The following is a 26,802-nucleotide window of genomic DNA, read 5'->3' as shown; positions in this document are numbered from 1 at the left end:
ATGAACACCAATGACGCCAAAGAATACCTTTCGAAACATCAGATCCAACAACTATGTGAGGTATGGTAGACTTGCTGGTTTTGATAGAGATAAGGCATTTCGGTTCATTACAGGTCATGCAAAAATCCTTGTGAATGTATTTATATTTGACCAATGAATTAGTGAGTCTGAAAAGCTATCAAAATATTGATAATAATCAGGGGGTCTGTCTTTGTGTTCTGCTCTGTGAATAAAACATGTTCTAGTAGCATATTCTAAATACTCTGGTACACTTCTGGTAAACTAAAAGTTCATTACAAATAAGAGATACCACGTCATCATAAACTTGGAAGAATTGTGATTAATATAACAATAAGAAGTGCTGATAGCTGTTAAAACAAATATACAAGTCATTTGTGTCTCAGGCTGTTAGGTATAGCTAATAATCCAAAGATGGATAGATAGATAGATAGATTGATTGAGAGTGTGAGAGAGAGAGGGGGGAGAGAGAGACTGCGAGAGGGGAGAGTACATTGTGCACATTACGTTCTTGAATAAACATCAAATGAAACATCTCTACCCATATCAAGCTTCACGATAGACCTGATTCATAGTAGAATTTTAAGCAAATTGTAAATTGCTCATTCATGTTCTAACCACAAAAAGTCATTCAACATGGTTTGCCTAATCAGCTCTTTTGTTTAAGATTGAAACATTTGATTTGAGAGCACGGACGTTTTAGCATGTACATGCTAGACTGACTGTCACCAAGACAACTAGAGTCCTGTTACTGCATCTGATGCATCATACACATTCATAGCAGGTAATGGAGACCTTGAGAGAGAGAGAGAAGAGAAAGGGAGAGAGAGAAACATCACAATGGCAAACACAGAGCAAATAAAACCAGCAGTAGGCTGAACGAGCAGTGATTAGTAACAGTGTTTGTCTGTGTACATTCTAACCTACTGTATTCCTCAATTTTTGTTTTAAACATATGCTGAATTTACACCACTATCTAGAAACAGTACTTTTAAAGGAATATAATAAAGCTGTCCATCAGTTCTCCATGGCGGCAAAAAGGAAATATCTGCAACATACAGTACCAGTCAAAGGTTTGGACACACCTACTCATTCCAGGGTTTTTCTTTATTATTACTATTTTCTACATTGTAACTATGAAATAACACATATGGAATCATGTAGTAACCAAAAACGTGTTAAACAAATAAAAATATATGTTATATTTGAGATTCTTCAAATAGCCACCCTTTGCCTTGATGACAGCTTTGCACACTTTTGGTATTCTCTCAACCGGCTTCACCTGGAATGCTTTTCCAACAGTCTTGAAGGAGTTCCCACATATGCTGAGCACTTGTTGGCTGCTTTTCCTTCACTCTGCCGTCCGACTCATCCCAAACCATCTCAATTCTGGAGGCCAGGTCATCTGATGCAGTGACTCCATCACTCTCCGTCTTGGTAAAATAGCCCTTACACAGCCTGGAGGTGTGTTGGGTCATTGTTAGTCCCACTAAGCCCAAACCAGATGGGATGGCGTATCACTGCAGAATGCTGTGGTAGCCATGCTGGCTAAGTGTGCCTTGAATTCTAAATAAATCACAGACAGTGTCAACAGCAAAGCACCCCCACACCATAACACCTCCTCCTCCATGCTTTACAGTGGGAACTACACATGCAGAGATCATCCGTTCACCCACACCGCGTCTCATAAAGCCACGGCGGTTGGAACCAAAAATCTCAAATTTGGAGACCAGACCAAAGGACAAATTTCCACCGGTCTAATGTCCATTGCTCGTGTTTCTTGGCTCAAGCAAGTCTCTTCTTCTTATTGGTGTCCTTTAGTAGTGGTTTCTTTGCAGCAATTCGACCATGAAGGCCTGATTCACACAGTCCCCTCTGCACAGTTGATGTTGAGATATATCTGTGACTTGAACTCTGTGAAGCATTTATTTGGGCTGCAATTTCTGTGAGTAATGATGTAATGATGGACTGTTGTTTCTCTTTGCTTATTTGAGCTGTTCTTGACATAATATGGACTTGGTATCTTACCAAACAGGGCTATCTTCTGTATAACCCCCCTACCCTGTCACAACACAACTGATTGGCTCAAACGCATTAAGAAGGAAATAAATTCCAGGTGACGATCTCATGAAGCTGGTTGAGAGACTGCCAAGTGTGCAAAGCTGTCATCAAGGCAAAGGGTGGCTATTTGTTTAACCGTTTTGTGGTTACTACATGATTCCATTTGTGTTATTTCATAGTTTTAATGTCTTCACTATTATTCTATAGTAAAAGTACAAATAAAGAAAAACCCTTGAATGAGTAGGTGTGCCCAAACTTTTGACTGGTAGTGTATGTCTACAGATCACCTTGAAATCCGAAGCCTGGATCTGTGCCAATGAATGAGATTTGATAATGAGATTCTGAATAATTGAATCATGACATTCTGTTTCTTTCCACTACGTAGCACACTGCAGCTGTGTTTTTTTCGCACCGATAATTTATTCACGTTTATCCCAGAGATATGCTACCCTTGATGATTGACATGTAAATATCCAGTCACACAACGCTCTAAATGAATTTGCATCACAAACAGAGAAGTTCTGAGGAGGGAAAGGGGATATATTTATTTTTATTCCAGTCCATCTCTCTGAGAGGCCTTAAACGAATAGGGCAAGCATATTGAATCAATTTGCAATTATCATTTCTTTCCAGCTTCATTATGTCTTCAGAATGAATTGTTTTAGTGTTTTACATGTCTAGATGGGTTTTAGACAGATACAAATCTACAGGGATACATTTTTCATTGGGATTATTTGGTTGTTGAACTGTTTCTACTGGCTCACCTTATCAATCTGTTGTTGTTGTGTAAATGGCAGGAACCTTTGAATTCACAAAAACAATAAAAAAGTTATTGTCATATTCCTTGAACTGTATCTCCTGTTGAATTGGCTTTTTTCTCTCCCTAATAGAGTATGCTGACTGGACTGATGTACCATCGCCCTGAGGACCCCGTAGGCTTCCTGGAGAACTGCCTGCAGAAGGTGCGCGAGCTTGGAGGGCCTGAATGTGTGTCCTGGGACACCTTTATGTCCCCTGAGCGAAAGCCACTACCCCCAATAAGCATGGGACATGGGAAGAAAGCTAGCTGCAAATTGGGTAGGTTGACCTGATTGACAACAAAATAAATGTAATTTCTATCCCATAGTAATTGATTTCCATTCTCTGAATCTGAGCGGTACAATTACCTCAATTCCCTAGTTGTTATTCTTAGAGTAAATACTAGGGCTGTCAAACAATTAAAAAGTATAGTTAATCGTATGGTTTTCTGTGTGATTAACTGGATATTTTTGTTGTTGTTTAAATTGTAAAAATTTAACCCACATTTTTTTTAACTCACATTGGGGCCAAGGTATAATGGGTCCATACTTGCGAACTTAAGCAACCATATCAATTTAAAACAGGTTTTTCGGCACGAAATTCATATCAGCCAATTAAAATAGTCGATTTACTTGCATGTGACAGAAAGCTAAATTGTGTAGCTGACAGAAAGCTAAATTGTAGCTGGTGCCATCAGATAACATGGCACATGTTAGCCCTATGCTAACCTCAACAGGTGGCACTGATTTTATCCTGGCATAAAGTCTTCATCAGCCTATCAAATATCTTAGACTTCATATCCACCAACCAATGGCATTTTTTAAAATAGGTGAACCTTGGCTTACTAGAGGGATATTTTAAACCTACAAATACAAGGTTTACTTTTGTTCCGTTGGTCTGTAACAAAATGTTGTGTGCCAATATTGCATTGATTCATCAAACATTTTAATGTTTTGGCACAAAATCCCACATTTTTGTTTATCTGTTTCACACACATCCATATGCTTTTATGAAGAAGAGAAAAATGAGGTCCTTACAACATTTATCATATATAAAAACAAAAATAAAAACCTAATGTTTTTGTCAAATAGCAGTCATGTAGGCTATAGTTATCATAATTGCTTCTAGGTGGCACACACTGCTAAAGCGGTTGACTCAAAATCAGTAGTGCACTTTAACTGTGGGTTCGAGCCACCCTCATGTTAAGCTTTTTTTGTTGTTGAGGAAAGAACTGTTCACTACCGGTCCTTGATGCTCGATTCAAAACACGTGTCGAAGTGGATGATTATAATAATGCATAGCTTATAAAACGTTGTAGGCCTACATGTAAGTGTAGCCTACATAACAATAAACTAATGACAGCCAAGTGTCTTCCTACATTGACTGTCGATTTAAAATACTTATTTAAAATAACTGTGATACTGCAATCTGTAGGATGATAATTACAATCATACTGTACACTTTGTAATGCTCGTCCTTCTTGAGTCAAATAATGCATATGTGACAAAAAGAAGCTTATTCTAAAATTGCATATAAAATGTTGTAGGCCTACATTTAGGTGTACACGTCCATGTAATATAGCCTCTGCAATATGATTATTGGGCAATAGCAGTGTGTTATGTGAAAGGCACAAGAAAGAGGTAGCTCCTTATAAAATTAATTCATAATCTTCATTTTCAAGCTGTTGGCTGTAGGAGTACCATTTCAACACACTAACACATGTAAATCTAAATTTCAAAGGGGGGGGGGGGTCTCATGTGAGATTCGAACCCTTGCCACAATATGCGACAATTACGTGGACTAGGCACTTTACACAGAGAGCAATTTGACCAGTCAGTCAAATACACATGATAGTTGATTTGATGATCAGAACATGCTGTTCTACAGGTAGAATACAAAACCATTTGACATAAACAGTTGCACTCATGAGTTTTATTGCCAAATAAATAAAGGTCCACCAAAGCAAAAACCTGATAAAAAATGAATTTATATGAATGCTGTAAGTACAGAAATAGTTTGCTCAGTGGGAAATAATATCCAACCAGTCAGTGACAACCGTGTGGAGATTGGAGTTTGTGACAGCAACTATGTGAATATTATTACAGTTATGTGAGCTATTAATAGTTTGTAGCTCAAACCATTTGGACTCTACAGCCATTTCTGTAAAAAGACCCGGGCCCCGGGCCCCTTCGGGATCCGCACCTGTCTAACAAACACAGCTATAGCGCCGCCCCGATAATCACTAATGGTTGCTACCAACGGATGCAGAAGAAATAGAATAATCCAATGGTACAATCCACTGAACAAAAATATAAACGCAACACGTAAAGTGTTGGTCCCATGTTTCGTTAGCCTAAATAAAATATCCCAGAAATTTGACATATGCACAAAAAGTTTACAGTGGGGAAAAAAAGTATTTAGTCAGCCACCAATTGTGCAAGTTATCCCACTTAAAAAGATGACAGAGGCCTGTAAATTTCATCATAGGTACACGTCAACTATGACAGACAAAATGAGAAAAAAAAATCCAGAAAATCACATTGTAGGATTTTTTATGAATTTATTTGCAAATTATGGTGGAAAATAAGTATTTGGTCAATAACAAAAGTTTCTCAATACTTTGTTATATACCCTTTGTTGGCAATGACACAGGTCAAATGTTTTCTGTAAGTCTTCACAAGGTTTTCATACACTGTTGCTGGTATTTTGGCCCATTCCTCCATGCAGATCTCCTCTAGAGCAGTGATGTTTTGGGGCTGTCGCTGGGCAACACGGACTTTCAACTCCCTCCAAAGATTTTCTATGGGGTTGAGATCTGGAGACTGGCTAGGCCACTCCAGGACCTTGAAATGCTTCTTACGAAGCCACTCCTTCGTTGCCCGGGCGGTGTGTTTGGGATCATTGTCATGCTGAAAGACCCAGCCACGTTTCATCTTCAATGCCCTTGCTGATGGAAGGAGGTTTTCACTCAAAAGCTCACGATACATGGCCCCATTCATTCTTTCCTTTACACGAATCAGTCGTCCTGGTCCCTTTGCAGAAAAACAGCCCCAAAGCATGATGTTTCCACCCCCATGCTTCACAGTAGGTATGGTGTTCTTTGGATGCAACTCAGCATTCTTTGTCCTCCAAACACGACGAGTTGAGTTTTTACCAAAAAGTTCTATTTTGGTTTCATATGACATTCTCCCAATCCTCTTCTGGATCATCCAAATGCACTCTAGCAAACTTCAGACGGGCCTGGACATGTACTGGCTTAAGCAGGGGGACACGTCTGGCACTGTATGATTTGAGTCCCTGGCGGCGTAGTGTGTTACTGATGGTAGGCTTTGTTACTTTGGTCCCAGCTCTCTGCAGGTCATTCACTAGGTCCCCCCGTGTGGTTCTGGGATTTTTGCTCACCGTTCTTGTGATCATTTTGACCCCACGGGGTGAGATCCTGCGTGGAGCCCCAGATCGAGGGAGATTATCAGTGGTCTTGTATGTCTTCCATTTCCTAATATTTGCTCCCACAGTTGATTTCTTCAAACCAAGCTGCTTACCTATTGCAGATTCAGTCTTCCCAGCCTGGTGCAGGTCTACAATTTTGTTTCTGGTGTCCTTTGACAGCTCTTTGGTCTTGGCCATAGTGGAGTTTGGAGTGTGACTGTTTGAGGTTGTGGACAGGTGTCTTTTATACTGATAACAAGTTCAAACAGGTGCCATTAATACAGGTAACAAGTGGAGGACAGAAGAGCCTCTTAAAGAAGAAGTTACAGGTCTGTGAGAGCCAGAAATCTTGCTTGTTTGTAGGTGACCAAATACTTATTTTCCACCATAATTTGCAAATAAATTCATTAAAAATCCTACAATGTGATTTTCTGGAATTTGTTTTCTCAATTTGTCTGTCATAGTTGACGTGTACCTATGATGAAAATTACAGGCCTCTCTCATCTTTTTAAGTGGGAGAACTTGCACAATTGGTGGCTGACTAAATACTTTTTTTCCCCACTGTATTTCTCTCAACTTTTGTGCACACATTTGTTTACATCCCTGTTAATGAGCATTTCTCCTTTGCCAAGATAATCAAATCACATTTATTTATAAAGCCTTTTTACATCAGCAGATGTCACAAAGTGCTTATACAGAAACCCAGCCTAAAACCCCAAACAGCAAGCAATGCAGTTGTAGAAGCATGGTGACTAGGAAAAACTCCCTAGAAAGGCAGGAACCTAGGAAGAAACCTAGTGAGGTACCAGGATCTGAGGGGTGACCAGTCCTCTTCCGTCTCTGCCGGGTGGAGATTACACGATCAAACGTTCACAGATGACCAGCAGGGACAAATAATAATCACAGTGGTTGTAGAGGGTGCAACAGGTCAGAACCTCAGGATTAAATATCAGTTGACTTTTCATAGCCGAGGTTGAGAGAGCGAGAGAGAGAGAGCGCGAGAGAGAGTCGAAAACAGCAGGTCTGGGACAAAGTAGCACATCCGGTGAACAGGTCAGGGTACCATAGCCTCAAGCAGAACAGTTGAAACTGGAGCAGCAGCACGACCAGGTAGACTGGGGACGGGGACAGCCAGGAGTCATCAGACCAGGTACTCCAGTTCTGAGGCATAGTCCTAGGGCTCAGGTCCTGCCAACACATCCTTCTATCTAAGTTACACGCTGAAGTTATGTTGCGCTTTGTGACCTCTGACTGTTTCATCCTATCATTGGTGCCGACGTGGATAACAATATCCCTATACCATCTACACTCGCCAGTTTTAGCCTCAGCCAGCACCATCTTCAGATTAGCCTTTACGTCAGTAGCCCTGCCCCCTGGTAAACAATGTAATGTATGATCGCTGGATGATTCTTTTTAAGTCTAATATTGCAGGTAATAGAGTCGCCAATGACTAGGGTTTTCAATTTGTCCGAGCTAATGGTGCGAGACTTCGGCGGCTCAGACCCCGTAACTGGTGGAGAAAAGACCTGAGAAGGCTCGTGCTCTGACTCCGACTCGTTGCTTAGTGGGGAAAACCAGTTAAAAGTTTATATCGGCTGAATGAGCGACAATGGTTGAGCATGCCGAAAGCATTTCTTTCCAGAAGCCATGAGAAAATTGTCCAGCTGCAGGGACTGTGTAGGGGGATTAACACTACTACCTGTATTTACTGCTGGCACAGACACTGTATCATCCTTTCCTACACTTAAATTGCCCTTGCCTAACGATTGCATCTGAACCCTAGCTTGCAACTTGGTTATCCTCACAATAAGGCGATAGTTCTCCTGTACAGTATATTAAGAGTACAGCGACTGCAATAAGAAGGCATAATGTTACTTAGCTTTTTTTTCAGCCGGAGGAGGTCCTGCAGATCTATGTACAGATAAAGTGTCCAGGGTGAAAAAGTTGAATAAAAAAAGTAGTGTGAGGACAAAACTAAGACCTTGGTAAACTTGTTAAATACAGAGTTTGATTAAATAGTTATTAAGAGTAAAAAGCGAAAATGTTTGGCAGGTAGCCAAGTAGCAACAAACAGTATGGAGACAATGCGGTGTGGCATATCTAGAAGCTGATTACACAGCATGATCATTACAGAGGTGCACCTTGTGCGGGGGAAAATAAAAGACCACCCTAATATGTGCAGTTTTGTTACACAACACAATGCCACAAGTTCTGAGGGTGTGTGCAATTGCCATGCTGACTGCAGGAATGTCCACCAGAGCTTTTGCAAGATAATTGAATGTTCATTTCTCTACCATAAGCTGCCTCTAATGTCGAATTTGGCAGTACGTCCAACCGGCTTCACAACCGCAGGCCACATGTAACCACGCCAGACCAGGACCTCTACATCCGGCTTTTTCACCTGCGGGATTGTCTGAGACCAGCCACCCGGACAGCTGATGAAACTGTGGGTTTGCACAACCAAAGAATTTCTGGATAAACTGTCAGAAACCGTCTCAGGGAAGCTCATCTGAGTGCTCGTCGTCCTCACCAGGGTCTTGACCTGACTGCAGTTTGATGGCGACTGGCACGCTGGAGAAGTGTGCTCTTTACGGATTAATCCCGGTTTCAACTGTACCGAGCAGATGGCAGACTTGCGGTCAATGTTGTGAACAGAGTTCCCCATGGTGGCGGTGGGGTTATGGTATGGGCAGGCATAAGCTATGGACAATGAACACAATTGCATTTTATCGATGGCAATTTTAATGCACAGAGATACCGTGACGAGATCCTGAGGCCCATTGTTGTGCCATTCATCTGCCGCCATCACCTCATGTTTGGGCATGATAATGCAGAGCCCCATGTCGCAAGGATCTGTACACAATTCCTGGAAGCTGAAAATGTTCCTCCATGGCCTGCAAACTCACCAGACATGTCACCCATTGAGCATGTTTGGGATGCTCTGGATCGTCGTGTACGACAGCATGTTTCAGTTTCCGCCAATCAGCAACTTCGCACAGCCATAGAAGAGTGGGACAACATTTTACAGGTCACAATCAACAGCCTGATCAACTCTATGCGAAGAAGATGTGTCGTGCTGCATGAGGCAAAAGATGGTCACACCAGATTCTGACTGGCTTTCTGATCCACACCCCTACCTTTTTTTAAGGTATCTGTGACCAACAGATGCATATCTGTATTCCCAGACATGTGAAATCTATAGATTAGGGCCTAATTAATTTATTTCAATTGACATTTCCTTATATGAACTGTAACTCAGAAAAATATTTTAAATTGTTGCATCTTGCATTTATATTATTGTTCTGTGTAGATCTAGCCTAGGCTACTTATCCATGTTGTTCAACATGAACTCACAAGCTGTTACTACTAGAATTGAGATCATTTGCTTAAATCTTTTGACCTGAGAACTAATAAAAAAAACAGTAGCTAAATGGAATGGATGTCCTGTTCAGATTAAAATCATTGTGGGAAATTAGATTTGAATCAAAAGAGGCATTCAGCCATGGCATTGTAAACATTCTCGTTTGCGTTAGCATAACTCATTTATGCTGTTATCTAAAGAAACGGCTGGGAATGTGTTTATGGTTGAACTTTCTGTAAGATTTCCTTCGAAATTGTTGCTCAAAGCTGCATGGATGTTTAAGCACCAAGAGAGACAGACACCTATACAGCAGCTGCTAGCTGCCAAGACCGAGAGTAGGGACATCAAAGGTTCAGGCTGCTGCACAGTTACTATGGAAGCTCTAGTCTAGAGCACACAGTTATCATTATTGTAAAAAAAAAACTGTGAGCGTGCTTCCTTTACTAAATAAAAATATTGAATTATTTGGTCATATTGAATTATTTTATATTACGCCAATTTCCCCTATGTGGACAGTATGTGTTACTACGTTACACAAGCTCGAATTTTCACCGCATAAAATTGAGTGGAATTACACATCCTTTTTGCTTCAGATTGGTGATGTTAATATACACATTTACAGTCATCACAAATACATTAAATCGATTGCTTTAAACAGATTCATATATTTGGTTTGGTACCTTTTGATTTTGTTATACGCGCCTGTCCATCACAGGACTTAGAACGCTGTTATCATTTTTTAACTCAAATGGCACAGCACGCATACACTTTAAACTTTAGCCCCCTGTTCTATTGATAATAACTTGATATCATTGGAAGTGATTCACAAAAATTGTCGTTACACTTCAATCAAAATGTGACACCTCAAAATGTAGCTACGGTGCCTTCAGAAACTATTCACACCCCTTGACTTTTTCCACATTTTGTTGTGTTACAGCCTGAATTTAAAATGGATTGAATGTAAAAAAAAAAAATGTCACTGGCCTACACACAATACCCCATAATGTCAAAGTGGAATTATGTTTTTCAAAATTTTTACTAATGAATGAGAAATTAAAAGCTGAAATGTCTTGAGTCAATAAGAATTCAACCCCTTTGTTATACCAAGCCTAAATAAGTTCAGGAGTAAAAATGTGCTAAACAAGTCACATAATAAGTTGCATGGACTCTCTGTGCAATAATAGTGTTTAAACAATTTTGTTATGACTACCTCTGAACCCCACACACACAATTATCCTCTGTCATGCTTGAATTTAACACAGATTCAACCACAATGATCAGGGAAATGTTCTAATGCCTTGCGAAGAAGGGCACCTATTAAAAAATTAAGCAGACATTGAATATCCCTTTGAGCATGGTGAAGTTATTAATTAGACTTTGGAGGGTGTATCAATACACCCAGTCACTAAAAAGATACAGGCGTCCTTCCCTATTCAGTTGCTGGGAAGGGAGGATAACACTCAGGGATTTCACCATGAGGCCAATGGTGACTTCAAAACAGTTACAGAGTTTAATGGCTGTGATAGGAGAAAACTGAGGATGGATCAACAACATTGTAGTTACTCCACAATACTAACCTAAGTGTGAAAAGAAGGAAGCCTGTACAGAATACAAATATTCCAATACATGCAGGTAGCTTAGTGGGTAAGAGCGTTGTGCCAGTAACCGAAAGGTTGCTGGTTCTAATCCCCGAGCCGACTAGGTGAAATATCTGTCCATGTGCCCTTGAGCAAGGCACTTAACCCTAATTGCTCCTGTAAGTCGCTCTGGATAAGAGCGTCTGCTAAATGACCAAAAATAAAATAATAAATAAATAAATGTATCCTGTTTGCGATAAGGCACTAAAGTAAAACTGCACAGAATGTGCCAAAGAAATGAACTTTATGTCCTGAATACAAAGTGTTATGTTTGGGCAAATCCTACACAACACATCACTGAGTATGTTTACATGCACAGTAATAATTTGATGTTAAACTGATTATGGCAGTAGGCAGAGTATGGCATTAGTCATGTAAACACCTTACTCTGCTTATCTTAAGCACTTTGAAATGCATCCTCTGTCAGAAATGTGCTATATAAATAAAGTTTGATTGATTGATAGGTGCATCCCCCCTTGTGATTAAATGCTGGAAAATTTCTAAAGGATTCTATTGTGTAAAAACAGAATTTAGGTTGCCATTAAGCAAAACGTTTTTTTCACAGTAATCTATGTAAATGACATTTACAACAGTTTTAAGGCCCAAATCATGTAGCCATCACTTGCCTTCAGAAAGTATTCCTACCCCTTGACTTATTCCACATTGTTGTTACAGACTGAATTCAAAGTGGATGGATTATTTAAAAAAGAATAATGGGCAAATATTTTACAATCCAGGTGTGCAAAGCTCTTAGAGACTTACCCAAAAAGACGAATAGCTGTAATCGCTGACAAAGGTGCTTCTACAAAGTATTGATCAGGGGTGTGACTACTTATGTAAATTAGATATTTCTGTATTTCCTTTTCAATAAATTTGCAAAAATTTCTAAAAACATGTTTTCACTTTGTCATTATGGGGTGTTGTGTGTAGGCCAGTGACGTAAAATCTATTTAATCCATTTTAAATTCAGGCTGTAACACAACAACATTTGGAATAGGTCAAGGGGTATGAATACTTTCTGTAGGCACTGTAATTGTATGTATGGGGTAAAGTTATTCAAAAATCATGTTAAACACTATGATTGCACACAGAGTGAGTCCATGCAACATATTATGTGACTTGTTAAGCAAATGTTTACTCCTGAACTTATTTAGGCTTGCCATAACAAGGGGTTGAATACTTATTGACTCAAGACATTTCAGCTTTTCATTTTGAATTGATTTGTGAAAATGTTTAAAAACGTAATTCCACTTTGACATTATGGGATATTGTGTGTGGGCCAGTGACATACAATCTAAATGTAATACATTTAAAATTAATGCTGTTAAACCATTATGTGGAAAAAGTCAAGGGGTGTGAATACTTTCTGAAGGAACTTTATCAATCAAATCTAGCGGTTCATTAAATCTCCTTATTGACAAAGATTTAACTGTTTTTTAATCTCAGTCAAAACATTTATCCTATCACCTTGTTTGGCATTGTAGCCTGGAGTCTGACTTGCAGAATGAAAAAAAAAGAAGAGTTTTAATAGTAATGAGCTAGCTTTTTTTTTTTTTCACTGCCTGAAGATGCAAAAAGGACTGTTAACATGAGTTTAGCTAACCGTTTAAGCTTGTATTTAGGAATGTATATATGATGCCCGGGGTGAAACTCTGTGGATTTGGAAACTAGAGGTGCTCCTGAGTAAAATGGACCCTCTTTTACTGCGACACAATGTACAGAAAATTGTGTACGGTGCAATATGTACGCCCAATATTACCAAAAAGGGTGCCGCTGTAAATTACATGCATCTTACACTACATAAATGTGTTAAATATAATCTATAACCGTATGTCATGCTTTATAAAGGGTTCATAAATGTGGCATGACTGCCCACTTGTGGTGCCACTGGACAGTGAAAAACAAGTAAGTTAACCTTTATTTATTGTAATTTAAATTAGTTTGTAGTAGTTAAGTGTTGAGTTAGATTACATACTGTAGCTACCTCAATCGTTATTTCAAAATGTTGCTAGCCATAGGCTCAGCTAAATAAAAATCCAGCCATGTCTCAGTCACATCATGAGATTTGTAAATGAAAGAGGAATATAATAATATAAATCAAATGGAGTTTGCCATCTCCCCATTGAGAGTATTTCTGGCACAGCACAGAAATGTCCTTATCCAGATAGTGAGACAAAGGCATTTCCTAACAAACCTGCTAACTTTCTTTGTTGTAACTTTTAAGGTTGGAACCAACATGCAGTACCTCCAGCAGGCAGAGAGGCATGAACCATTCATTCTGCCAGCTCAGGAACAAGCTACACTATTCACAGCCATGTGTAATATTCAATGTAATTGCATTGCTGGACTTCTTGAAACGTAACATATTTGTATTGTTTTAAAAATGTACAAATAAAAGGAAATGTATGGTTTAAATGTTTATTTGATACAAAGCCTTTATGTATGTGTTATAGATGACCAAAGGGATCTGACTTTAAAGTAAGTACAGCGTCATGCGATATAGTGTCTTTATGGATGTGTTATGAATGACCAAAGGTGTCTCACTTCAAACTAAGTATTACAGGACACTACATAAAGTGTCAATAAATAATTGATTAATGTTCTGCTGATTTATGAAGGTGTTGGGTGTGAGGTATTTAAATGATCTGATGGACCTGCAAAGCTTGTGTGTGTGTGTGTGTGTGTGTGTGTGTAGTCCAACCTGAGACTACCGCACCAGTTATTCCTCTTCTGTTCCAATGCTGGAGACCAGGGCTTGATTACAACCTGTTACAATGATGCCAACATTCTGTGGCTGATCTTTCAGCGGGGGAGTGGGTGAATGTGTCAAAGACCTGACTGGGGCCAGCACCGTACAGTATGGCTCGTTACATTGTTGTGTGGGGGTATGTGTTCTGAGGAACTTGGTTCCAGAAGAAAGCCACTTTCCATTTCCTATATTGGGGGCTTTCATCAAGGTAAGTGTTTCTTGGTGTAACGTCGTCCCCTGGCTATTGCGCACACAACGCACACAACGCATACAGCATAAGCCTGGGATATCAACTATTCAAAGTTGGCCTTAGTGGGAGTGACCATAGCAAAAACATTTCCCCTGGTCGTCACTAGTTAACACAGTCACAAAGTCATAATTATGGCTACAACACTGCCCATTTCCAAAAATTATCTTCTTAAAATGTGTTTTTAAACCTATCCCTAACTAATGAAGGCCAAGTTTGATGTGTTGGTCCACCAGATCTTCCATGCATTTGGGTGAAAGTGTCTAGGTGTGAGATTAGGTGTAATGTGACTAACATGATTTCGCCTTAGAGCGTATGCCATCCTTCAGCACAACATGTCACCCTTTATAAAGCACTAATTTACACTACAAGTCAAAAGTTTGGACACACCTACTCATTCAAGTTTTATTTTTTATTTTTACTATTTTCTATATTGTAGAATAATAGTGAAGACATCAAAACTATGAAATAACACATATGGAATCATGTAGTAAGAAGTGTTAAACAAATCAAAATATTTTATATTTGAGATTCTTCAAATAGCCACCCTTTGCCTTGATGACAGCTTTGCACACTCCTGGCATTCTCTCAACCAGCTTCAATTAACAGGTGTGTCTTCTTAAAAGTTAATTTGTGGAATTTTGAGCCAATCAGTTGTGTTGTGACAAGGTAAGGGGGTATACAGAAGATGGCCCTACTTGGTAAAAGACCAAGTCCATATTATGGCAAGAACAGCTCAAATAAGCAAAGAGATACGACAGTCCATCATTACTTTAAGACATGAAGGTCAGTCAAATAGGAAAATTCCAAGAACTATGAAAGTTTCTTCAAGTGCAGTCGCAAAAACCATCAAGCGCTATGATGAAGCTGGCTCTCATGAGGACCACCACAGGAATGGAAGACCCAGAGTTACCTTTGCTGCAGAGGATAAGTTCATTAGAGTTACCAGCCTCAGAAATTGCAGCCCAAATAAATGCTTCACAGAGTTCAAGTCACAGACACATCTCAATATACACTGTTCAGAGGGGACTGTGTGAATCAGGCCTTCATGGTCAATTGCTGCAAAGAAACCACTACTAAAGGACACCAATAAGAAGAAGAGACCTGCTTGGGCCAAGAAACACGAGCGATGGACATTAGACCAGAGGAAATTTGTATTTTGGTCTGGAGTCCAAATTTGAGATTTTTGGTTCCAACCTCCGTGTCCTTGTGAGACGCGGTGTGGGTGAACGGATGATCTCCGCATGTGTACTTCCCACCGTAAAGCATGGAGGAGGTGGTGTTATCGTGTGGGGGTGCTTTGCTGTTGACACTGTCCGTGATTTATTTAGAATTCAAGGCACACTTAGCCAGCATGGCTACCACAGCATTCTGCAGTGATACACCATCCCATCTGTTTTGGGCTTAGTGGGACTATCATTTGTTTTTCAACAGGACAATGACCCAACACACCTCCAGGCGGTGTAAGGGCTATTTTACCAAGATGGAGAGTGATGGAGTCACTGCATCAGATGACCTGGCCTCCAGAATTGAGATGGTTTGGGATGAGTCGGACGGCAGAGTGAAGGAAAAGCAGCCAACAAGTGCTCAGCACATGTGGTAACTCCTTCAAGAGTGTTGGAAAAGCATTCCAGGTGAAGCTGGTTGAGAGAATGCCAAGAGTGTGAAAAGCTGTCATCAAGGCAAAGGGTGGCTACTTTGAAGAATCTAAAATCTTAAATATATTTTAATTTGTTTAACACTTTTTTGGTTACTACATGATTCCATATGTGTTATTTCATAGTGTTGATGTCTTCACTAATATTCTACAATGTAGAAAATAGTAAAATTAAAGAAAAACCCTTGAATGAGTAGGTGTCCAAACTTTTGACTGGTACTGTATATCATATTCAACAGTGGGTTATGTCACATTTGACCTTGGTGATTATGTCACACAGCAATGGCACATTTATAAACCCTTTATAAAGCATGACATGCGGTTATAGATACTTTAACACATTTATATAGTGCTTATGAAGGCATTATGAAGGCTTTAAGAAGCCTTTATAAGCTGAACGTCATTTAAAGCGTCACCAACTTTTACGTTTCTCTGTAGAAAATATACATGATAGTAACAACTTTGTGTGGGCTTACAGTATTTCAGGCGAAGTGAGGGCTGCCCTTGGGGCCACCTGCCTTGGGTCCAATGTGGTGCCGATGATCCCACAACCTTCCAATGTTGGGCCCACATCCTACCAATGTGGGCAAGTTTGCTGGGGAAAAATTGGCTTATTTCAGGCAAAGTGAGGGCTGCCCTCACTAGATATGGGCTGCTCAAACTGGGTCAATGCCTTGCATGCCAATGTGGAGCCAATGAGCAAAGGCGCATTGGCCCAATGTGGGCAGCCTATGTGGGGACAATATTTTAGCCCACATTGGGCCCACATCATGCCAGTGTGAACATGTTTGCTGGGGAGTTTCAAACAAGGGACTACTATGGTTGCTTTGTTTGACAGTTATTTGACGTTCCTTTGACTTCTTTGTGGCAGACACCAGACCTGTACCCGGACCCGGTCCCGGACCTTACCGTCGGTATGACCGCCTCACTCCCATTCAGGCCCAGTTCTCCATCGAGAGCGACTCAGATATGACTGAGTCCACTGGACTTATTCAGGAGTATGACGTTTTTGACCCCTCTAAGCCCCGACCTCACATAATTTTTGTCATTGGTAAGCTTGTGGCAACAAAGAAAAATAGTAATGATTCACCTTTTGGTTCCCTGTATTGTGTAAGCATAAAAATAACTTTTTAACATGTATTTTTGTCTAGGGGGACCAGGAAGCGGAAAGGGCACCCAAACTGCCAAAATTGCAAGCCATTATCGTTTTGAGTGTGTGTCTGTGGGAGAGATCCTGCGGAACCAGCTCCTGCACCATGCCTCTAGTGACAGAAAGTGGGAGCTCATCGCTAAGATCATCGCCAACGGGGAACTGGCACCTCAGGTAGGATGCCGGCTGTCACTACCTGGCCAAGCAGCAAAGACGGAAGTTCTACAATTTCTCTTCTAAAAATATTATTTTAAGACTAGCCCTAACGTTAACCTTAACCTAAATACCTAACCCTAACCTACCTAACATTTTCAAGACTCAACTTTGCAGCATGGCCATATTGTGGGAACCAAGGATGCCATTGTTAGATAATGTGTTCAGGTTCAAGGTGCCCTGTGGGATTATTTAAGATACTCTTTGAAGAGATAGGGTTTGATTTGTTTTCAGGAAGATGGGCAGGGACTCTGCTGTCCTAGCTTCAGGGAGTAGCTGGTTCCACCATTGGGGTGCTTGGACTGGGCTGAGCGTTAGCTGCCCTCCCGTAGGAGTGGGAAGGCCAAGAGACCAGAGGTGGCAGAACGGAGTACTCTTGTTGGGGTGTAGGGTTTGAGCAGAGCCTGAAGTTAGGGAGGAGCAGTTCCTCTTGCTGCTCCGTAGGCAAGTACCATGGTCTTGTAGTGCTCACTGTCTTTATTCTTCAGGAGACGACAATTGAGGAGCTGAAGCAGCAGTTCATCAAGCAGCAAGGTGCCAAGGGTTTTATTGTGGATGGGTTCCCACGGGAGATTGCCCAGGCATTTACCTTTGAGGAGCAGGTGAATGACATCTACCCTATTTCATCCATACTCTAAAAGTTTTGGTTTATCACCAGGGCAGCACCCTTTTTTGCTGCCATGTAGAACCCTTTTATGAATGTTCAATGTTGTCACTAAAGATCCCATGGCACTTATCATAAGAGTAGGGGTGTTTACGCCTGGTGTCCTGGCTAAATTCCCAATCTGGCCCTCATACCATCATGGCCACCTAATCATCCTCAGTTTCCAGTTGGCTCATTCATCCCCCTCCTCTCCCCTGTAACTATTCCCCAAGTCATTGCTGTAAATGAGATTGTGTTCTCAGTCAATGTACCTGGTAAAAAAAAGTAACATTCATGAGATGGTTCTGAATAGCACCATAAATATTTTTCACTGTGTAATATATCCTGGTAATTGGTGAATGATAAGTATGATTAAGTTTATCTCCTTTTGTATTTATTATTGTAATGCAACTACCTAACAACTCTCAACCTGAATCAACAACCCATTCAACCACCTTAAATGGAGGAGTTAGTCAAAAACGTACACGTTCATATACTTGTAGACACTGACTGTATTGGACTAGCCGTTTTTACTAACTGTTAGCAATTGAACAGCTTGATTAGTCACTCAGGCATGCTGGTGACACATTCCTTACTAAACCTATGACAAACACTGGTCTAATACCTAAGGCCTTAGGGCTCTATTCAATCCATATCGCGTTAGCTCAGCGTTACAGAGTGATTTAAATTTCAAGTCTATGTCATTTCAGATTTAGATATGATAATTTATCACAAAGTAGTTTGGAAGTAGTGAGCTACCTTTTCAAAGTAACTATATTTTTTTTAATGGTAGCTTTAGTGTAGCTTAACTTCTTCCAGTGTGAAGTAATTTGTAGCTTGGTAAACTATATTTTCAGAGTAGCTTCACCAACACTGTGTATACACATGTATTATCGAACACTGCAAATTCTCCAGTGTTAAATTAACACTGAAAGTGTGGACCCATATAGACACTGGAACAGTGTTAAATTAACACACTGCTTGGTGTAAAGCCTTGTTTCCCAGAGTGCCTTGCCTTTCGAGGAATTGTAGAGTTACCACCCATGAATGTATTTGTTAGTGACACAGACATGGTTGTTGCATTCATCCATTTTCAGTCTTATGGACGTCCTGAGCGAATATGTTGTCATAAAAATGTAATATTTTAACACAGTACAATACGTATTTCATAAGGCCTTATTTTGAGGGTCTACACTCTAAACATAACAATTAGCTCTGCAAGTCTTGAATTAACACTCATTGGTGTAAAATAACCCCAGTGTTGCTGTTAATAACCAGAGTTGAACAAAAACCACACCCATCATTATCATATTTCCCAGCATGCTCTATTGTTTGTTTCAAATCAAATCAAATCAAATTTTATTGGCCACATGCGCCGATTACAACAAGTGCAGACATTACAGTGAAATGCTTACTTACAGCCCTTAACCAACAGTGCATTTATTTTTAATAAAAAAAGTCAAATTAAACAACAAAAAAGTGTTGAGAAAAAAAGAGCAGAAGTAAAATAAAAGAACAGTAGGGAGGCTATATATACAGGGGGGTACCGGTGCAGAGTCAATGTGCGGGGGCACCGGCTAGTTGAGGTAGTTGAAGTAATATGTACATGTGGGTAGAGTTAAAGTGACTATGCATAAATAATTAACAGAGTAGCAGCAGCGTAAAAAGATGGGGTGGGGGGTGGGGGTGGGGGTGGGGGGCATTGCAAATAGTCCGGGTAGCCATGATTAGCTGTTCAGGAGTCTTATAGCTTGGGGGTAGAAGCTGTTGAGAAGTCTTTTGGACCTAGACTTGGAACTCCAGTACCGCTTGCCGTGCGGTAGCAGAGAGAACAGTCTATGACTAGGGTGGCTGGAGTCTTTGACAATTTTGAGGGCCTTCCTCTGACACCGCCTGGTATAGAGGTCTTGGATGGCAGGAAGCTTGGCCCCAGTGATGTACTGGGCCGTACGCGCTACCCTCTGTAGTACCTTGCGGTCGGAGGCCAAGCAGTTGCCATACCAGGCGGTGATGCAACCAGTCAGGATGCTCTCGATGGTGCAGCTGTATAATTTTTTGAGGATCTGAGGACCCATGCCAAATCTTTTCAGTCTCCTGAGGGGAAATAGGCTTTGTCGTGCCCTCTTCACGACTGTTTTGGTGTGTTTGGACCATGATAGTTTGTTGGTGATGTGGACACCAAGGAACTTGAAGCTCTCAACCTGTTCCACTACAGCCCTGTCGATGAGAATGGGGGCGTGCTCAGTCCTCTTTTTTTTTCTGTAGTCCACAATCATCTCCTTTGTCTTAGTCACGTTGAGGGAGAGGTTGTTATCCTGGCACCACACGGCCAGGTCTCTGACCTCCTCCCTATAGGCTGTCTCATCGTTGTCAGTGATCAGGCCTACCACTGTTGTGTCGTCGGCAAACTTAATGATGGTGTTGGAGTCGTACCTGGCCATGCAGTCATGGGTGAACAGGGAGTACAGGAGGGGACTGAGCACGCACCCCTGAGGGGCCCCTGTGTTGAGGATCAGTGTGGCAGATGTGTTGTTACCTACCCTTACCACCTGGGGGCGGCCCGTCAGGAAGTCCAGGATCCAGTTGCAGAGGGAGGTGTTTAGTCCCAGGATCCTTAGCTTAGTGATGAGCTTTGAGGGCAATATGGTGTTGAATGCTGAGCTGTAGTCAATGAATAGCATTCTCACGTAGGTGTTCCTCTTGTCCAGGTGGGAAAGGGCAGTGTGGAGTGCAATAGAAATTGCATCATCTGTGGATCTGTTGGGGCGGTATGCAAATTGGAGTGGGTCTAGGGTTTCTGGAATAATGTTGTTGATGTGAGCCATGACCAGCCTTTCAAAGCACTTCATGGCTACAGACGTCAGTGCTACGGGTCGGTAGTAATTTAGGCAGATTATCTTAGTGTCCTTGGGCACGGGGACTATGGTGGTCTGCTTGAAACATGTTGGTATTACAGACTCAGTCAGGGACATGTTGAAAATGTCAGTGAAGACACTTGCCAGTTGGTCAGCACATGCTCGGACTACACGTCCTGGTAATCCGTCTGGCCCTGCGGCCTTGTGAATGTTGACCTGCTTAAAAGTCTTACTCACATCGGCTACGGAGAGCGTGATCACATAGTCATCCGGAACAGCTGGTGCTCTCATGCATGCTTCAGTGTTGCTTGCCTCGAAGCGAGCATAGAAGTGGTTTAGCTCGTCTGGAAGTATTGTGTCACTGGGCAGCTCGTGGCTCTGCTTCTCTTTGTAGTCTGTAATAGTTTCCAATCCCTGCCACATCCGACGAGCGTCAGAGCCGGTGTAGTACGATTCAATCTTAGTCCTGTATTGACTCTTTGCCTGTTTGATGGTTCGTCGGAGGGCATAGTGGGATTTCTTATAAGCGTCCGGGTTAGAGTCCCGCTCCTTGAAAGCGGCAGCTCTACCCTTTAGCTCAGTGCGGATGTTTCCTGTAATCCATGGCTTCTGGTTGGGGTATGTACGTACGCTCACTGTGGGGACGACATCATCGATGCACTTATTGATGAAGCCAGTGACTGATGTGGTGTACTCCTCAATGCTATCTGAAGAATCCCGGAACATGTTCCAGTCTGTGCTAGAAAAACAGTCCTGTAGCTTAGCATCTGCGTCATCTGACCACTTTTTTATTAACTGAGTCACTGGTGCTTCCTGCTTTAGTTTTTGCTCATAAGCAGGAATCAGGAGGATAGAGTTATGGTCAGATTTGCCAAATAGAGGGCGAGGGAGAGCTTTGTATGCGTCTCTGTGTGTGGAGTAAAGGTGGTCTAGAGTTTTTTTTCCTCTGGTTGCACATTTAAACATGCTGGTAGAAATTAGGTAGAACGGATTTAAGTTTCCCTGCATTAAAGTCCCCGGCCACTAGGAGAGCTGCCTCTGGGTGAACGTTTTCCTGTTGACTTATGGCCTTATACAGCTCATTCAGTGCAATCTTAATGCCAGCATTGGTTTGTGGTGGTAAATAGACAGCTATGAAAAATATAGATGAAAACTCTCTTGGTAAATAGTGTGGTCTACAGCTTATCATAAGATACTCTACCTCAGGCGACCAAAACCTCGAGACTTCCTTAATATTTGATTTTGTGCACCAGCTGTTGTTTACAAATATACACAGACCGCCAGCCCTTGTCTTACCGGAGTCAGCCGTTCTATCCTGCCGATGTAGCTTATAGCCCGCTAGCTTTATGTTGTCCATGTCGTCATTCAGCCACAACTCGGTGAAACATAAGATATTACAGTTTTTAATGCCCCGTTGGTAGGATAACCATAATCTTAGGTCATCCCATTTATTCTCAAATGATTGATGGGAGAGGCAGTTTACTCGCTCGCCGTCGGATCCTTACAAGGCACCCCGACCTACGTCCACGATATCTCCGTCTCTTTCTCATGCTAATGACAGGGATTTGGGCCTTGTCGGGTGTCTGTAGGATATCCTTCGCGGCCGCCTCGTTGAAGACAAAATCTTCGTCCAATACGAGGTGAGTAAACGCTGTCCTGATATCCAGAAGCTCTTTTTGGTTATAAGAGACGATGGCAGAAACATTATGTACAAAATAAATTACAAATAACACGGAAAAACACACATAATAGTACAATTGGTTAGAGGGCTGTAAAACGGCAGCCATCATCTCCGGCGCCACTAACATAGACTTTCAATATCTATGTTTTTGCATGTACATTGATTGACTAATTAATCTTATGCTTCTCAAATATAAAATGACATACATTTTCTAAACTTATCCAACATGTTATCTGGACTTATTGCACCCATTAATGAAATAGTTGTTCCAGTTTAGATGCTTAAGGTAGTCTCATATTTCAGTCTTCCACAACCTGCCAGTTATTCTAAATGCAGGTTGAGGATGATAAAAATGTCAGGTTGGATATTCCCACTATGGCTGGATTTCAATAGGAATTACATATCACTTTGCAAGTCAGCATAATGTGACAGGTTGCATAGATAACCCAATGTGTTGGGTTGTTCGGATTACCCAAACATTGGTTAATATAAAAACAAAATGTACATCCATAAATTATTTTCAGGAGGTGTGGCTTATTAGGGGCTTGGCTTGTATAATAGTTATTTTTGGACACCTGTGAGAGTAAATGTTAATCATGTTAAGTTTGTACACTGCAATGTAAAACTCACACTGGGGCAACCGTTAAAGATATTTGGAACTCACGGGTGAAAAGGTTAAAGAACTTCTACACTTCTGTAAGCTTTATTAAAGCTAAAAACATGTCGGAATGACATTTACTCTCACGGGTTGCCAAAAATATGCACATCCATCTAATCAGGTGCACAACAGAAGAACGTATCAGAGAAAAAAGTAATCTTCGTCAGGTCAAGATCCAACTCGGATCAAAACGTTGTCCTTGTTGTTCGTCTGATTAAATCACTATGGGAGCATACCAGAGTTGCGGACATTACGTTTTTCTCACATATCTCAATAACCCTTCAACAACAAATCAACCTTGCGCTTTTAAAAAAACAACCCGACTAAGTGATCCAATGCCTGCAACCCAGCAGTTGGGTCATCCAAACAACCCAGTATTTTTTTGTATAAGCCCTCAAAATAAGGCCTTATGAAATACATATTGTATTGTGTTAAATAATTACATTTTTATGATAACATTGACTTAGGATCTCAATTGGTGAAGTCCAAGGTCTTAAAAGGAATGAATGCAACAAAAATGTCTCTGTCACTAACAAATTCAGTTATGGGTGGTAACTCTACAATTCACTTCAAAGGCAAGGCACTCTGGGAAATATGCAAATAAAGCATTACACTAAGCAGTGTGTTAATTCAACACTGTTCAGTATCTATACGGGTCCACACTTTCAGTGTTAAGTTAACACTGGGGAATTTGCTGTGAAGATAAATTTTTTGCACACGTAGAGTTTTGAGTGTAGTGGGCGATTCTGTTAAATAATCCAATGAAATTCAAATTGAATTGAGTTGACGTTGAGTTCTGAGTGTTGTGTGTGTAGTGTTTTGATCTCTTATTACAGCATTACATTTTTTACTCAATTTTTTGTATTATTCATTATATTTACTATATCCCAACTCTCATGCATACAGATTGGCTCGCCGGACCTAGTGATTCTACTGGCCTGCTCCAATCAGCAACTTCGCCAGCGTCTTGAGCAGAGAGCCGCTCAGCAGGGTCGCCCTGACGATAACACCCACGCCATCGAGAAACGCCTGGAAACGTTTAAGCACAACATCCCTCCAATAGCCAAGTACTACCAGGAGAGGGCACTTATTGTCAGGGTAGGTCCACCCTATTCCCCCCCACACCTTGTTGTCGTTAGTTCCTGTAACCGCCAATGTAATTCTCCTTTGTTGTTACGGAGCAACAAGCAATCTTGTCTCAGAGAAAGACGTTTAATATGATATGTCCTCCAAGACATATGATAAACTACATCATCCAATTCATATGCTATTGTACGACCGGGTAAGCATATGATACTATACGTCCTATTATTAATATGATATTGTATTACCGCTATTCCATTCATAATGTAAGCTAACCTAACTTAATATATAAGACTAAATGGAGTGTCATAAATGTACACACAGAATAATACAAAATTGCCCTGAGGTGGTCACAGCCTCCATTCAATGCCCTATTCAGGCTTGTTCAGCCGTTAGGTCGTTATTGGCTTTCAGTGTGCACATGTTTGTTTTGTAAGATGATTCACTCCACAGGCACTCCATTTTGATGATATGTACTTTATTGGATTTCTTTCAGATGAAAATGTCACACAGATTCTTGTAACATTGGATTACAGTAGTAGTTAGACAGGCATAACAATGACAAAAACAATTTGGTTCTGTATCCAACATGATAATAATAGAGAATCCAATATCCAACACAATATCACACAGCAAACAAGACAAACAAAACCATAATGCTACACCACAGTCATTCCTATTAGTGCATCGCTGCTGTGTTTGACCGCCTCTCATTTTTTGGATCACATGTTTTTCAGGTTTATGATACGTATATACAGTGAGGGAAAAAAGTATTTGATCCCCTGCTGATTTTGTACGTTTGCCCACTGACAAAGACATGATCAGTCTATAATTTTAATGGTAGGTTTATTTGAACAGTGAGAGACAGAATAACAACAAAAAAATCCAGAAAAACAAATGTAAAAAATGTAATAAATTGATTTGCATTTTAATGAGGGAAATAAGTACTTGACCCCTCTGCAAAACATGACTTAGTACTTGGTGGCAAAACCCTTGTTGGCAATCACAGAGGTCAGATGTTGCTTGTAGTTGGCCACCAGGTTTGCACACATCTCAGGAGGGATTTTGTCCCACTTGTCTTTGCAGATCTTCTCCAAGTCATTAAGGTTTCGAGGCTGACGTTTGGCAACTCGAACCTTCAGCTCCCTCCACAGATTTTCTATGGGATTAAGGTCTGGAGACTGGCTAGGCCACTCCAGGACCTTAATGTGCTTCTTCTTGAGCCACTCCTTTGTTGCCTTGGCCGTGTGTTTTGGGTCATTGTCATGCTGGAATACCCATCCACGACCCATTTTCAATGCCCTGGCTAAGGGAAGGAGGTTCTCACCCAAGATTTGACGGTACATGGCCCCGTCCATCGTCCCTTTGATGCGGTGAAGTTGTCCTGTCCCCTTAGCGGAAAAACACCCCCAAAGCATAATGTTTCCACCTCCATGTTTGACGGTGGGGATGGTGTTCTTGGGATCATAGGCAGCATTCCTCCTCCTCCAAACACGGTGAGTTGAGTTTATGCCAAAGAGCTTGATTTTGGTCTCATCTGACCACAACACTTTCACCCAGTTCTCCTCTGAATCATTCAGATGTTCATTGGCAAACTTCAGACGGGCCTGTATATGTGCTTTCTTGAGCAGGGGGACCTTGCAGGCGCTGCAGGATTTCAGTCCTTCACGGCGTAGTGTGTTACCAATTGTTTTCTTGGTGACTATGGTCCCAGCTGCCTTGAGATCATTGACAAGATCCTCCCGTGTAGTTCTGGGCTGATTCCTCACCGTTCTCATGATCATTGCAACTCCACGAGGTGAGATCTTGCATGGAGCCCCAGACCGAGGGAGATTGACAGTTATTTTGTGTTTCTTCCATTTGCGAATAATCGCACCAACTGTTGTCACCTTCTCACCAAGCTGCTTGGCGATGGTCTTGTAGCCCATTCCAGCCTTGTGTAGGTCTACAATCTTGTCCCTGACATCCTTGGAGAGCTCTTTGGTCTTGGCCATGATGGAGAGTTTGGAATCTGATTGATTGATTGCTTCTGTGGACAGGTGTCTTTTATACAGGTAACAAGCTGAGATTAGGAGCACTCCCTTTAAGAGTGTGCTCCTAATCTCAGCTCGTTACCTGTATAAAAGACACCTGGGAGTCAGAAATCTTTCTGATTGAGAGGGGGTCAAATACTTATCTCCCTCATTAAAATGCAAATCAATCTATAACATTTTTGACATGCGTTTCTCTAGATTTTTTTGTTGTTATTCTGTCTCTCACTGTTCAAATAAACCTACCATTACAATTATAGACTGATCATTTCTTTGTCAGTGGGCAAACGTACAAAATCAGCAGGGGATCAAATACTTTTTTCCCTCACTGTATTTATTTTGGTCTTCATCAAAATACAATTTCCTACCAGCCATGCTAATGAAAAGTTAGAGTGTAGTACACTAACCTTTTGTATTTGACTATTTCTAGATTGATGCCAATCGCGAAGAAGATGATATATTCACAGACATAAGTGCCATTGTGAAGGAGAGACTGTTTCCAAACTGGGTGGAGGAGGCAGAGGCAAAGTAG

General features: G+C 41.1%; 1 protein-coding gene across 1 annotated transcript; it reads left to right on the top strand.

Annotated features, from left to right (window-relative positions):
• ak5l (adenylate kinase 5, like) lies at positions 1 to 26,802 on the top strand (the record flags this gene model as incomplete). Its single annotated transcript, XM_084181220.1, has 7 exons — positions 1 to 60; positions 2,970 to 3,156; positions 16,829 to 17,008; positions 17,109 to 17,281; positions 17,809 to 17,922; positions 24,064 to 24,255; positions 26,701 to 26,802. 7 exons carry the CDS (start codon positions 1 to 3, stop codon positions 26,800 to 26,802), a joined length of 1,008 nt encoding a protein of 335 aa, XP_084037346.1.

Source organism: Coregonus lavaretus, assembly GCF_964263955.1.
Source record: "Coregonus lavaretus genome assembly, chromosome: 17".
Taxonomy (NCBI): domain Eukaryota; kingdom Metazoa; phylum Chordata; class Actinopteri; order Salmoniformes; family Salmonidae; genus Coregonus; species Coregonus lavaretus.
Note: the sequence above shows the minus strand (reverse complement) of the source record. Positions and strands in the feature narration are given on the sequence as shown.